The sequence below is a fragment of the Vespula vulgaris genome, chromosome 5, assembly GCF_905475345.1.
Source record: "Vespula vulgaris chromosome 5, iyVesVulg1.1, whole genome shotgun sequence".
NCBI lineage: Eukaryota > Metazoa > Arthropoda > Insecta > Hymenoptera > Vespidae > Vespula > Vespula vulgaris.
Window position 1 is genome coordinate 207,508 of NC_066590.1, and position 14,265 is coordinate 221,772.

The 14,265-nt window shown below is 46.7% G+C and overlaps 1 protein-coding gene and 1 long non-coding RNA gene across 12 annotated transcripts in view; one reads left to right on the top strand and one right to left on the bottom strand.

The window, feature by feature from the left end:
- Window positions 1-14,265, bottom strand: part of LOC127063793 (agrin-like) — a 235,553-nt gene that overhangs the window by 145,386 nt on the left and 75,902 nt on the right. For 7 of the 11 annotated variants that reach the window (XM_050993982.1, XM_050993987.1, XM_050993985.1 and 4 more), the window contains exon 2: window positions 4,344-5,994. The exons of the other annotated variants lie outside the window; for them this stretch is intronic. In XM_050993982.1, the coding sequence (XP_050849939.1) occupies window positions 4,344-5,775 (1,432 nt within the window). In that variant the 5' untranslated portion in view covers window positions 5,776-5,994. The remainder of the gene's footprint in view (window positions 1-4,343; window positions 5,995-14,265) is intronic. 11 annotated transcript variants of the gene reach the window in all.
- LOC127063807 (uncharacterized) overlaps window positions 1-14,265 on the top strand; it is a 193,766-nt gene that overhangs the window by 67,376 nt on the left and 112,125 nt on the right. The window lies entirely within an intron of this gene.

Below are 14,265 nucleotides of genomic sequence, written 5' to 3' on the forward strand. Positions count from 1 at the left end.
TCCGGATCGATGCGATTCCTACCGTTCTCGAGTATGGCTTCGATCCACGATATATGGCATTAGCTGCGTGCGCGCGCGCGTGCGTACCACTCGAATCAACTTTTTCTCGGTTCGCGCTTACGTTTATTGCTGTATTATCGACGCGTAAAGGAAATATAAGAAGGAAGAAAATAAAAAGGAAAAAGAGAAGCGAAATCGCCGACAGAAGGTCGAGAAAGCGAATCGATCGAAGTCGTTTGGAGGCGCGTCGATGCACAAAAGGACAGAGTTCGAAAGAGCAGAGGGTTCGCTTACGTGAAGGGAGTACGATGCGAGCTGTCCCGTACGTGCACTGCGGACCTTTGGCGCAGAATGAGAATTTAGTATGTAAGGCACGCGTTCGCATCCGCCTTTATGAGCGTTTCCCGCGATTCCTCCATTTCGTCCTCGTTCTCAGCCAAGCTCGCAGCGTCACAATTCAGGGATGGGCTCAGGGTTTTGGGATTAAGGACGCTGCCGATCATATTAAGGCCAGAGAATATCTCTAGCCCCCGGATCCTCCTTATCCGCTTTTCCACGATCCTCCTAAAACCCGCTCGCGCGCGTTTGTTCCACATAAATTACGAAGAGCATCGTTTCTCGGGCGCATGCACCCTATCCAGTGAGATGCTACTTTATAGACAAAATCACCGCATTTATCCTAGAAGCTACTATTCTGCAGCGATTAACGATGAGCATTTAGTAACGGAGGGATTAGTGTCAATAGAGAGAACGATCCTGTCGTAGAAAAGTTCCTTCGACTCGGACTAGTCATTCGCCTCGTCGAATTCGATTAAATTCGATTGAACTTGAGGTCGATTAAGGACGTTAATTAACCGAGCATCCGTAAAAACGAAGTTATCCCGTCTCTGGCTCTTCTTTATATCTATACAGAATTTAATTTTATCTATAACATTTCTAAGCTGCGTGTAATGACGGTTTAAAACAAAGCTGTCCTCTCTCTCTCTCTCTCTCTCTCTCTCTCTCGACGACGATTTCGATGAAAGGACCCTTCCTACGTTACCTATTCGAGGTCACGAACAATTTTCTGTTTTATTACAAGGTATTCCGGTTACAACCCTCGTTATCCTTAAAACGTCTCTCGAACGTTTAAGCTCGCTCCGTAGCCAACTCATTTATTCTTCGCGTATATATCCAAAGAGAAAAGTATTCTTGGGGAAACGCATAAGAGTAGGAAGGTGTCTAAAACTGCGAAGAGAGCTTCACGGTTAGATTTCGGGGAGAAGACGGAGAAAGGCAGGAGCGCGAGCGAGAGAGAGATTTTCAGAAAACGAAAGAGAAAGACGGACGAAATTGGATCTTCAGGTAATAGCAAAATTGCGAGGGGAGGCACTTTGCACCTTGAAGCGAACTCGTCGAGCAGACGGGCAGGTAGGCAGACAGACGGATAGGCAAGCAGACACGTTTTAAGGAAGAAACCGTGGTATACGCAGAGGTACAAACATACACACACAGATCCGAGGAAACTTCCTTGGCGAAGCTCTCGTTCATTTACGAGACGACCAGAGAACCGAAATTCGTTGCCGCGAGACGATAAACGTTCCGTAACTAGTTTAAATTGCAACCTTCAGAAGAGGTTCCTGAGGCCGTACAAAACTTTGTTATCCTCCTTAACGACGCGCTGATCCACTCGCGAGATAAATTTCATCGCGTAGAAAAGTGACACGTGCTAGTTGAAAGCGAATCGAATGAACGTATTTCAAAGTCTCGACAAAGAACGAAGATGGAGAAGGAAAAATCGTATCGAAGCAATTTGATATTTCCAAGATTAATGTTAACTCGCTCGTCGGGTTAATAGGATTAAGACCGATAAATCCCCACCCCCCCTCTCTCTCTCTTTCTCGCGCCCGTATGCATTCAACCGCTTCCCCTTGACGTCTTTTCCGTTAGTTACCTCGATCGTCCTCTCTTCCTCCTCCTACCCTCTTTTTCTGCGAGTTCCGAGAAGCTCGAAAACTTTGCGGCAAGAAAAAGCCGTCGAGCGAACGCCGTCGTGCGGTGCAAGAACCTTCGATCCGAGTATGCTTTTCCTCGAGACCATTCCCTGCAGGAATTCGCACGCTATCCTTTCTCGTATTCTCTCTCTTTCTCTCGAACGTGAAATAGTTTCCCTATTAACAACGCCGTAATACCGTAGATCGTTGAATGTCTGTGCAAACGCACCATTTCCCAGCTCGAATTCTTTCGCGAGCGAATGTAAGAGCGGAATTTTAGAGGAGCGATAGTCGGTAGGACAGTAACTTGACTCTCGATTCAACTAGGAGGGATAGAAAGGGCCGAGTGCAGTTTATCGATAGAAATGGTATGCTCGCCGAGAGTCGAACTGCGCTCGTTACAAATGGCGCCGACAGGAATCGTGAACAGGACGCAGTAGTAACATCGTACCGCTGCCGGCGGCGAAATCGAATTTCCCGAAAATCCCGTTGAAAATACGAGCGTGCAAGCTAGAAATAGAGTTAGAGAGAAAAGACTAGGGAAATATACATATATGTACGTGGAAGGAGAGAGAGAGAGAGAGAGAGAGAGAAACGAGCGGTGTCGAGTAGACAGAGGAGAACCATGAAACCCTACGTAGGGAGAGTCATGGTCCTACGTCGCAGTAAATGTATTGTCCGCTAGACTATGTTCCGTCTGATTGCGAAGCGGTCGGGCGAAAACTTGACCCGAAAATAAACCGAATCGTTCGGTGGAACCTGTCGACCGCTGCCAAATGCAGCCACTCGGAATGTACCACCCCGCGATCCGACCCTTGCCCTCCCCTACCCTACGATCGCCGTCGTCTATCAGCGCTATCGCGGAGGATCGTCGTTCGTCCTGGGAACGCTCGAGAGCTCGCTTTTCGCTTCTACGACTTTTCTCTCTCTCTCTCTCTCTCTCTCTCTCTCTACTCCACTAACGCGGCAAATGCCATTGCGAAATCGTTCCGAGGACCGCGTTATAAACTGAGGGAAACCAAAAATCGGGGAGATTTTTTCCCTTTTATTTTGCTTTTCTTCCTTTTTCGCTTTATTCCGCGGCCACCTTTTGCGTCTACTCTCTTTTTCGACGGTCAATCGTTAAGTACGACGAGTCGATCGACGACCACGACGGCGAAAACAAAGCGATAGAGGCGACGTAGTTCGAGCGGGATAAAAATCCCAAGGAGATAACCGTCTTCCTTGCCTTTGCCAGAGTGCATTCTCCCATTACGCGACTGTTAAGAAGGTTTCGTCGAATTGGATTTCAGAGACGTAACGTAACGCCTTTTCCAATCTTCATCGATCGTTACATAAATACGAGCACCCGAGATGTTCTTGTAATGAAATATCGAAGACATCTCCGATTTCTCTCTACAACAAATTCTATCTTTCCCGTTAAGCATTCAAGGTATCGCCGTATAGAGTCGGAAGAAGGAAAGACGACGTGGAAAAATCTTGGATGACTTTCGATCGAAAGACTAACCTATTCGTCCCGTCTCGCTTTCCTTTAACTTCATCCCCTTCCCTATATCCCATTCCAGGCGTGTAGAAAACTTACGGAGAGATAAATTCCAATCGGTACAGCTAGACGATCCTTCACGATAATGCTCCGAGACAAGGTAGACCCTTCTTTTATACATACGCGTCCTCGCGCGGGGAAGGAAGGGAGAAAACAATGAATAACAAATGTCCGCGATAGAAATTCCTCCCGGTATTGTTAGCGGGCGTAGACTCGGCCAACGAACTGTAAAGCTCGAATTTATCTTTCTCGGAAAGCTCGGGACGACGCATTCGATCGTCGAAATAAAGGTTCTCGGAGCAAAAAGGGATGTTTCGATGGTCGCAAAACCGTGCAAAAGCGTATTCTTTAAAGACCACGCGAGTCGACGTCGTTCCTTCGAATTCGTCTTATCGGAGTAACGCGATAGGACGATCGAAAGGACGCGTCAGATCTTCGACTCGTTCGCTTATCTGTTTGTTTTTTTCTTTTCCATGGAAAAGCCACGCTCATAGGAGAAACGTGAAACGTCGAATGTTTATCTTTCTGCCTTTCCTTTTCTTCTATGCCAATTTCGCTCTTTACGAGGCGCGTTGTAATTCCGAGAAGAAACGCCAGCAGTATCGCTAGCGGCAAGAGCTTACGTGCCGGGCATGTCAAAATATCGAGACGTAAAACTATCCGCAGAGACGGTTAGCGATTCCTGCTTAACGTATCGTCGGCGCGTGTCGCGTTCGCCGAGCCGAACGACGAGTAGCCATCGAACGGTCGTTAACGTATACACGGAAACGTACGTTAACCACGAATCGCTGGAAATCGTATATAAGAGAGGTGAAGAACGGACTTACAATTGAAATACAAAAGTATTCCAGCGACGAATACGAAAATAACGACGAGGAGGACCAGAAGGAGCAGCAAGATCATAGGCCTGCACCAAGGACTTCGGGGCATTTCCGTTTGCCTGTTGTCCTTCGCGCGCTTCTCGACGACGCTCGATTCCCCGCTGGCGTTAACGACTACCCCTTTGTACGTGTATTGAGGAGCTTTCTTCTCGGCTAGAAAACCGTGGTCGTCCTCCGGATCCGAGTAAACCCCGTACGCCTCGAACGTGTTCTTCCTGTAACCGTTCATCTTCTCCGCGGCGACGTCCTCGTGTTCTTGATTCTGTTTTCTCGCGTAAGGACCGGCCGACGAGGACGAACCGAGCTCGCCGATCTTGAGCGTTTGCTCGTAGGACTTGTCGCGGTATCTGCCCGAAGAGGAGCCGTCGTACTTGCATCTCTCGTAGCTCTTCGAGCTCGTTAATTCGTATTTGGGATCGAAAGCCTTGCTACCGGTCTCGTACGCTTGCTCCTCGTACTTGGACTCGAACGATCTCGGCTCGTAACCGGCCTCGTAGCTGGAGGACTTGCCGGCGGTGTCGTACCTCGGTAAAGTCCCGTACATCTTGCCGGCCGAATGATACTTGCTCTCATACTTCCTACCGGCCGACCCCGGATCCTGCTGCTGCTGCTGCTGCTGCTGCTGTTGTTGTCCGGCGCAGCTGCCGAGCTCGTAAGCCGAGTCGTGGGTCTTGACGCCGGACTCGTAACCCTTCGACGCACCCACCGGGGCCTCGTAGATCTTACCGGAGTGATGATGGTGATGGTGATGATGATGATGATCCTTCTTCGGTTCGAGCTTCAACGTTTCCTCGGCGTATCTCGAAGCGTACTCGTAATCCGTCAAGTCCCTCGAGTATCGTCTGCTAGCATCCTGCAGCTCCGTGGGATAAGCTCTCGCGCTCAACTTTTGAGCGTCGCTTCTTTCGTAAGACCCGTCCAAATCCGATTCCTCGTAGGTTCTATCCTCGACCGCCGCTCCTCGACGATCGTACCTCGGACCGTCCTCCGGATATATTCTATTGTCCTCGTATCTATCGACGTTTTCTCTACCGTAGCTCGGCCCGGTCTTTCTCTCGCAGTTCCTGTAAGCCCTCAGTTGTTCGTGATAATCGACGTGATCGTACGTACCGCCGGCCACCGACGACGCGGCCTGACCATCCTGGTAGGACTTCGAATCTTGATACTCCAAGTACCGGGAGGACCTACGTTCGCTACCATAGTCCATCGAGCCCTCGACCACGTTCGGCAATTTGCTGCTTAAATTCTCTCCCGTGCCGGTGGACAGGGCCTGGCAACTCTCCGCATGCTCGACCAAGTTCGGTAACCTAGACAACGAGCTACCTGGCGTGTTCTCCGTTAGATCGAGCTTTAAGCCATTGCTGCTGGTCCTGCGCATCTTTGGGACTCTTTCGCATCTTCGAAGAACTCGCTCGCGCCGATTCTCTCGAGGGAAAGCCTAGCGATCGCGTCGCGAACGCTCGTAATCGGAGACGAGACTTTCGAATCGCCGTACGACCATCGTCGAGATTAGGGAGAATTAGGAGGATGCATGTTTTTTTCGAAGATTAGTCAAGCGGCTCTTCGTGCGGTTAGTAGTGGACGCGCAAAGCGGCACCTGGAAATGAGAAAATCGAGAGCTCGTTAATCGTGTTAGTGAGATATGCCGCGCCAGTTTGTCTCTTTTTCTTTGTTTCTTTTTTCTTTTCTTCTTTTCGCCGAGATAATTAGCGAGTTAATGGGACAGAACGAAGCGATAAATAGAAAGATTTTTAGTATATCCCGAGTCGAACGTGCGAGGAAGAAAGAAGGAAAAATTGATAAGCCGGAGCGCTGTTAACGCTCTTAACGCGGAACATGCAACGACTTTCAATCGTAATCCTGTTCCATTGTACGCCCTGGCAATCGGTGGAAAAATAATGAATACGGGATTGCGAGAGAAGCGAGGAAAGTCGCACGTAAGTCGAAAGTTTTCGGTAGAATCGCGCACGTCGATGAATATTATTATTATTATTACGCCGCTGGTTGCGCGAGTCGAGCAAAGAAGTACATAGAGAGAGAGAGAGAGAGAGGGAAAGCTCTGTAAACGGTAGCTCGTGAAAAGGAACGTTTGCCTTTGACCCTTCTCTCGTTCTCCTACGTTCGTCAACCGTACGTATTGTACACAAAGACAGGCTTTTGTTAATTTCTAATGGGAATACTTCGATTGTGTACGTTATGTAGCTCGAGCATCGACCGAAACCCAACAGTTAGCTCCGTCGACCGAAATTACCTCGAGCGACTGCATAACTAAATGACGATAAGGTTCAAACTTTTCGAATTTCCAGCGAGATCGAGCGATCGATAGGGGGAAACCTAGAACGAAAAGAGACTCGAACGAACGAAATTACCTAAAGGTAGAAAAGGGGGAAAATACCGAGTGCACTCTCCGAGTATCTTTAACTTTTAGATACATTCCGAATGTTTTCGATAAAACGAGACCTTACATAAAACATTGTATCGAATTATCGCCTAACTAGAAAGTTCATGCGTTATTCATAAGCGCGGAAGATTGGAAATAAATCCTATTAACGGTGCGTGAAGATGGCAAAAAATGATACTAAAATACGTAAAGTCGTTACGGCGAATTCATAAGTGAAATAAATACGAAGTATCTACGGGCACGCACGTGTCTATTCGCGAATAAAATCAATCGGTTCGATTTTCGACGAGACGGCGAAAGCCAAGACCCGCGAAAACCTATCGCCTGGAGGGTCGATCCGCGATACAACGTTTTTTTCGACGACTAAACTGCCTTAATAAGTACGACAGAGACTCAAAGGAGATTGCTATTTCGTATGCAAATATGATTAGTTCCGGAGCGCAAGTTCATTTGCGTATATTAAAAGTGCGGATAGTTCGCTTTATGCAAACGACGACAGGAAGGGGGCGGCGGCGAAAGAGGAGGAGAATGGACGATAGGAGGACGGAAGAAAAAGTGTTTTACGAGGAATTACGAGGAACAACGCGACCGGGAATAACGCTGGATGAAAAGAAAAGGAGATATGAAAAGAGGAAGCGGTAAGCCACGGAGGATCGTCGAATACCTCGTCACCCTTTGAGTTTAGACCATTGACTTATCTTATTAAAAAGTCGATGCTCGAAATTAAACGTTTATGAATTAGGAAAAAGTAATGGCCCTATTATCGTATCGAATACCGATGAAGGAACGGACGACTCGGCTACCGCGAAGGCCAAAAACTATTTTCTCTATAACGAAGTATCGTTGGAACTTTCTCGATACGCGTACCCCTATTTTCCAACGGCAGCGTTGCGACGATCTATTCTTTTTTCTTTTTTCTTTTTTTTTCTAATACATTTTCCTCCGTTTACAATCGCAGTAGTAGAAGCAAAATTAGGACGAAAAAGTCGAAAAAGTCGTAGGAAACAACGTTCCGCGAATATTTATCCGTCGATTTAGGCCGAAGAGTCGAGTCGGTATTTTCCGTCCCAGCGAATCGTCGCCATTACCATCGGTCGAAATTTCCTTTTTTCCTTTTTGTTTCCCGGCTACGTAAAAACCTTTGAATTATTTATCTTTTTCTCGTGGATCCCCGCAGTTGCAGTGCGAGATGCAAATGCATCTTCTTTTTTGCTATACGTTTGAATGTTTAATGACGAGCCATTGCCAGGCTTCGTCCGCGTTGGCGTTCGTTTCACTTTTCGACACCGAAAGTAGCAAAATATCGGCAAGTAGGACATGGAACGTGTTCGCTCGCATAAGATTCTCACCTCGAAAATAACTCTCGCGACGAACGAGTAAACGAATGTCGCGGTCCTTCGAGAAAATGAGAAGGTGAGTTCGTCGACGGTGTGCGCTCGCGCGTCGAAATTATCTGTAAATCGAGGGAAGCCTTCGCGACGATGGTACGATACGACGTGAAGAGGGAAGTGCTTCACGCGCGATTGAGAACAATTGCAAAAAAGAAGAGGAAGGAAGAAGGTGAGGAGAGAGAGAGAGAGAGAGAGAGAGAGAGAAGCTCGTGAAAACTAACAGTCGCACGAAGCTCGTGAAAATGACTCATGTAGTACGCGTTCGATGGCACGCGACGCTAGCGCATTTAAGTGCTATCGATCTCGGTAAGAAGGGATGGTATAACGACCGCTTTATCTATAGAATGACTTTGCAGAGAATGAGTCCGATCGATCCGTAAGAAAAAACGACGTCTCCTTCGTGACTCTCTACTCGTAAGCGTAGTCGTCGACGATTATCGCGCTAATACCTACATACTTTTATCGATGTTGATATATATGTTTCAAATTATCGCTTTTATCGTTCTCGTTTTATTAACGTTTAAAAATATATCCGAGCGTTCGCTCGCTCGCACACTTTCTGCCGAGCAAATATTTCAAGAGGGAGACATCCGTGAAACGTCGTCCGATATTCTAATTCAATATTTACCAGAGAATTCTAGGCTCCTTCCTCCGCTCCGCTCGCATTATTTGCAGAATGTCGAATACATACCGTTTATAATGATATTATAATATATTGTATACGGTATGCCAACGACAAAATTGTTCTCCCTCCCTCCCTCCCTCCCTCCCTCCCTCCCTCCCTCTCCCTCTCTTTCTCTCTCTAAGAAAGTTAACAAAGTGTTCATTAAAGATAGAAGGGAGTAAAGATAAATCAGACTTAAATCCGTTCAACGGAACGACGCAGCGAACTACTGCACAGAGTTACGTATGGCGCTTTTTGAGGGTAATCGGTACGATCGAATGTAAGAATTACGAGTAGAAAAAAGTACAAGGGACGCGTTAAGGCCAGTGACAGACCTGTGATAACATCTCGTTCAGTTTCCAACGAATGGTAGGTGAGCGCGCCCACCTTTTATGAGGTAAAGCGGATATCACGTCGAAAGTCACGCTTCCACGATAAAAGCGTCTAATACTCGAAAAATCGTTTGAAGGACTCTAAACGCGATTCGATTGTACTGCGTCAAAGCGTGGATTATTTAGTATCGTTTATACCACGTAGTTTAGCGAATCAAATTAATCGATTGTGCGAGTTAAGAATTCATTTCGGTCGGTCCAACGAAGCGAATGATTTATCGACTTTAACGTAAACGCGACATACGTAAAAAGGATGTGAAACTCGAAGAGCTTTTTTAGAGCTTTTACCGCAAATTTTAGCCAGACGTCTATCAATAAAAATATCTCTCCGACACGTTCTACGAGAAGTAAGGATATACATATACCGGGGACTAGCGCACAATAGGACAGATAGGTACATTTGGTAGGTGGTCGTTACGCGTTCTCCCATATAGCACTTCCGTGTCCGGCCAAGTCCAGAGCACGCCCCCGGGGCCACTTCTCTATACGTAAGGTATCTAGACTAGAAGAATTTTCACAGAAACGACGCCACCTTAGACGCCTTTACCCTTTTTCCTTCTCTTCTTTTCTTTCCCCTTCCTACCACTCTACCATCTCGTAGCTCGTAGCCGCAGCACCGTTAAACAAATACTTCAATAAAAAGGAAACGACCGGCCGAGCGTCCTCCTATCTCTCTTTCGTTCTTCCTATCTTCCCTTTTCTGGTCGTCCGTTTCTACCGGCGCGGAAGGCTGTTTCGCTGAAGCGCGTATTATTATCTCTTCCTCTCTCTCTATCTCTCTCTACCGATGACTCCTCTTTCCTTCCACTTCCATGTTTCAAAAGGATATCGGTCTACCTGCTCGCAAAGTCAATATGCGTGTATTGCCGGAATAAAAGAAATAATTTTTTTCGTTGACACGATTGAATGAAACTTTGATCACGTGCTTTTACCTTCGCCCCTCCGACGAAACATCGCGCTGCCGACACGAAATTTACGTTCGAACGAAAGAGGCCTTGCACGAGGGAAAGTAAGTCCGAACAAAGCGACAGAGAGAGAGAGAGAGAGAGAGAGAGAGAGAAAGAAAGTCCATTGAAAGCGAATCTAAACGATAAAAGTTTGATCGCCTTATTATGCGTCGTATATACAAAGTACGCCGCCGAAGGCGGTACTCCGAATTCGTTGGATTTATTCATCGATCGTCGTGTGTGCGTTATCGTCGCGAAATTCGATTGCGTTACGGGGCTCGAAGAGAATAACGATTCTAAGAATCGAATTATTCGGATACGAGAAAAGAAAAAGAAAGGGAATACGAGTGCACAGTTCGATACGAGAAACGCAGACAACCGGATTGATTCGATTTCAACGTGATCGGGGAAATAAAAAAGCGGTAGGAACGACTACAGCCAAGCTCGGCAAAGGTGATTCTTTTCTGACCGCTCTTGAACGATTAATAATAATAATTACTTTCCTATAGTCGTAATTACGCGATCACACTTTTTACGAGGGGTAGATCTAACTGAATTTTGAAGGATCACTCGCACAACCAACGACGTCGATTCGAGACTTGTCCTATCGATTCGTTCGAAACGTTGTTCTTTCTTTTTTGTGTCTTTTTTTCGTTGCGGTAAAATCTTTAGCAGAATTAAGTCTTTGTTCAAAAATCACAGCCTAAATATTTTCTATGAACATTAACGCGGTAGGTACCTATATACACGCGGGATATAGGGTAGGTACATAGGACGGAAAATATAGCGATACCTGTTCCCACCGTGGTACGTTTGCCATACAATACGTCAAATTCGCTGACCGAGAAATCATCTTCGATCATACCGTGCGTGTCTATTCACCGAAATGGAACTCTCGCGATCGCTTTCAGAGAGGATAGGCTTTTGAAAAGGGCCGACGCGGTAATGCCCATTCTGCCTCGATAAACGATTGTCTCTCTAACGTCGATCTTCGTAAACGACCACGTAATATCGAGGACACGCGTTCACGACGACATATCGCAAATCCGCTTGTCCACGTTTAAGTCGTTTGTTTCTCCTTTAATATCTAAAGAATGATCACACTCGCGCTTTATTTACGTAAAAGGTGCTTTTCCAATTCCACGAATTTCTATCTTAACCCTCGTTACGATTAATTCCTAATTCCTAATATATTAAACGACGGTCGGACGGTATTATCCCTCTAGCCTTTACCAACCTTTACGATAAGTCCTTATAAGCCGGGCGGGCCTTCCTCCCATAAGCAACGAACAACGCTTCGAAATTTCTACGCGTTGAAACGAAAGATTTATTCCGAGCGTAATAACGGTACTTAACTAACGGGTTAAATTCGATGCCGAAAGTTGACGATAACTGGCGGCGGACTATGAAACTGAAAGCTACACGCAGATTGCAATTTTCTTTCGGAGAGATAAAATGGATATTTCGAAAGAACGGAAAAAAGAGAGGACCGTACTCATTATTAAAGCGACTCTCGCAATTTGTCCTCTTTTTCTCTACCGCGTTTCGGTCGTCTTTGTTCGATATCGCGTGCTGCGTATGCGACACGTTTTATTGGAATTGCGAGCGCACGCAGAGAGAGAGAGAGAGAGAGAGAGAGAGAGAGAGAGAGAGAGAACGACCAACGAGCAACGACCAACGACCAACGACGAACGATCCACGGCACTCGTTCGACGTCCGACATAAAATCATCTCCTTTGAATTAAAATCGTAAAATTCCCTGCGTGCCATCGAGATTGCAGCGTGAAATGTTGTAAACTGCCCTCCTGTTCTCTTCCTTCTCCGATATATAGGAGCGTCATCGATTTTTTCGTTTTTTCTTCGCTTCTTTTTTTCTCTTCTCTCTTTTCTCTCTTTTTTACGTCGTTTCTATTTTGATTTCATTTTCGATATCCTGCAGATCTCGATAAATTTGCTTGCGACCTTTAAACGATTACGCGAACAAAACAAAATTCCTCTCGAATAGACGTTTTGCGCATCTCTCGAATTTTCCGGGAAACAATAGAAATAGAACGCGAGGTATGACGCGGTGAACTCGTGACAACAGCTTTTACGATCACCACTCTTTTTACTCCCGTAAATACGTTGAAATGAAATTTCTACTTTAGACCGTTCCAACCTCTCATTATTGTGTGTGCACGCGTTGCATCTCAAACGTAAAGTACATACGGATATGTATATTTACGTACGTACGATGAAATAGATGTAATAAAATGCGGCGTGGTGAAAAATTTTTCTTTACGTCCATTGTATACTCTCCACCGCGTCAACGCGAACGTAACGGCTCGAAACATAAAGTACGCTTTCGAGAGTTCCTTTTGTTTTTCAAAGGGAGAACGACGACGTCGTACGTTTCTACGTAATTTTGACGCGTATCGATTTTTCGTGAAAGGAATAGATGCACTTCCGAGCGAAAAATATCAAAGGCATTTCGAGAGTGTACGATCGATAGATATTAAGCTGCGTGCGAGCGCGAGAGGGCCAATTCACGTATAATTTCGACTACGTAGACGGGGGTATATTAGCTCATAGAAATCGGCATTACGCGTTACGTCCGAACGACGACGGTTTGAGCTCGTCGTTCAAGGCGCGTCGATGCCGCAGCCATTTCCGGCCGCGCACGATTTCGACGTCGCTTTGTTAGTCATTCCCTACGAAAAATTGGCGCACGGCCGACGTAGGTCGAATCGACCGAGGCCCGAACGGTAGCGTTTTTTTCGGGGCGATCTACCGCTTTCAAAAAGACGCGATCGGCGATCGTCGAAACGGCGAAAAAGACAAAGAACGGGAAAGAGAAAGGGAACAGAGGGTAAGCGATTTTTCGACTATTTTCCGCGGCAACGGCGCGTCACCGTGTCCGTTCGAGACGAAGGGTTGGAAAAGAGCTATGAGCGAGCTCGGGGTTACAAACAAAAGGTAAAAAAGCAGATGTCTCCAGGGAGAGTGGAGAGAGAAGTAGGAATGGAACGAGAGAAAAGGAAAGGAAAGAGAGAAAGGTGGAGGGTGCGTCCGTTCTTCGAGGTCAAAAGGGCGAAAGAAGATAGCAGACGGGCGTAAAAGGGTCGTGGAAGATTATTCCTTCAAAGTGGTAGGGATAGTCGAGATGGAGACGAGGAAGAGAAGAGATGGCTTCTCTCGGCAAACTCATAGTACGTCGTAGAACGAAATCCCCGAGTCGACGGTCGTTTTCTCCATCGGCAAGCCTTTTCTTTCCCACTTCGTATTCATCACGCGATACGTTAATGCTCTGTGCACGAACGAGGGCCCTTGTCCTACGATGGTCTTTCTCCCGTGGGAAACGAGAAAAGAAAAAGAGAAACGAGCCAAAAAGTAACGAACGCGTTTGACAGAAAAAGAAAAAAAAGAATCGACCAAAATTATTTTCCTTTGGATCCTCGAGAAGGCGAATTCGTTGTCCTGGTTACGTACGAACGCGTACAAGGTGCAGCAGAGACGTACAAGGTGTATCGAGCTTGCTCGTACGTGCGTACACAGCCGCGTCTATATACCTACGTATATCGTGTATCGTCTCGCGCGTACGTGCGACCGCGATGGAGCGGGACGAATGAAAAGACCGAGCGCGAGCGGTCGATGGGGAACGATCCGCGGTAAAGGAGAGACGAGGCTGCCGCCGCGGTAAATTACGGAAGAGGCCGAATGCGAAGCGTAAAGGGAGAACAGGGAGTAACGGGCGAATGTGGAAAGGCGAAGAACGGGAGTGGGCCGGAACGTTCGGCGAGATAACCGTGAGTTACGTTTGTGCGTTCCTCGAGGAAGAAGAGTCTTCCTCCGTCCATTTCTCCTTCCTATTAGTTTTCTTCATTATTTCTTATATGAAGTCGGTTTTATTCTCGAACTCGTATCTAAATTCGTGAGTTAAAATCGATTCAGCGCTCACGCTCGTTCGCCGATACGCGAGGAACTAGAAAGGAGAAAGCGAGGCCCGAGATATGAGGTCGGAGACAAGAGGATCGTCGTCGGATGGTACCGTTGGGACGTCTCTCGCATAAATTCCTCGTTTCTCCTTCCACGTA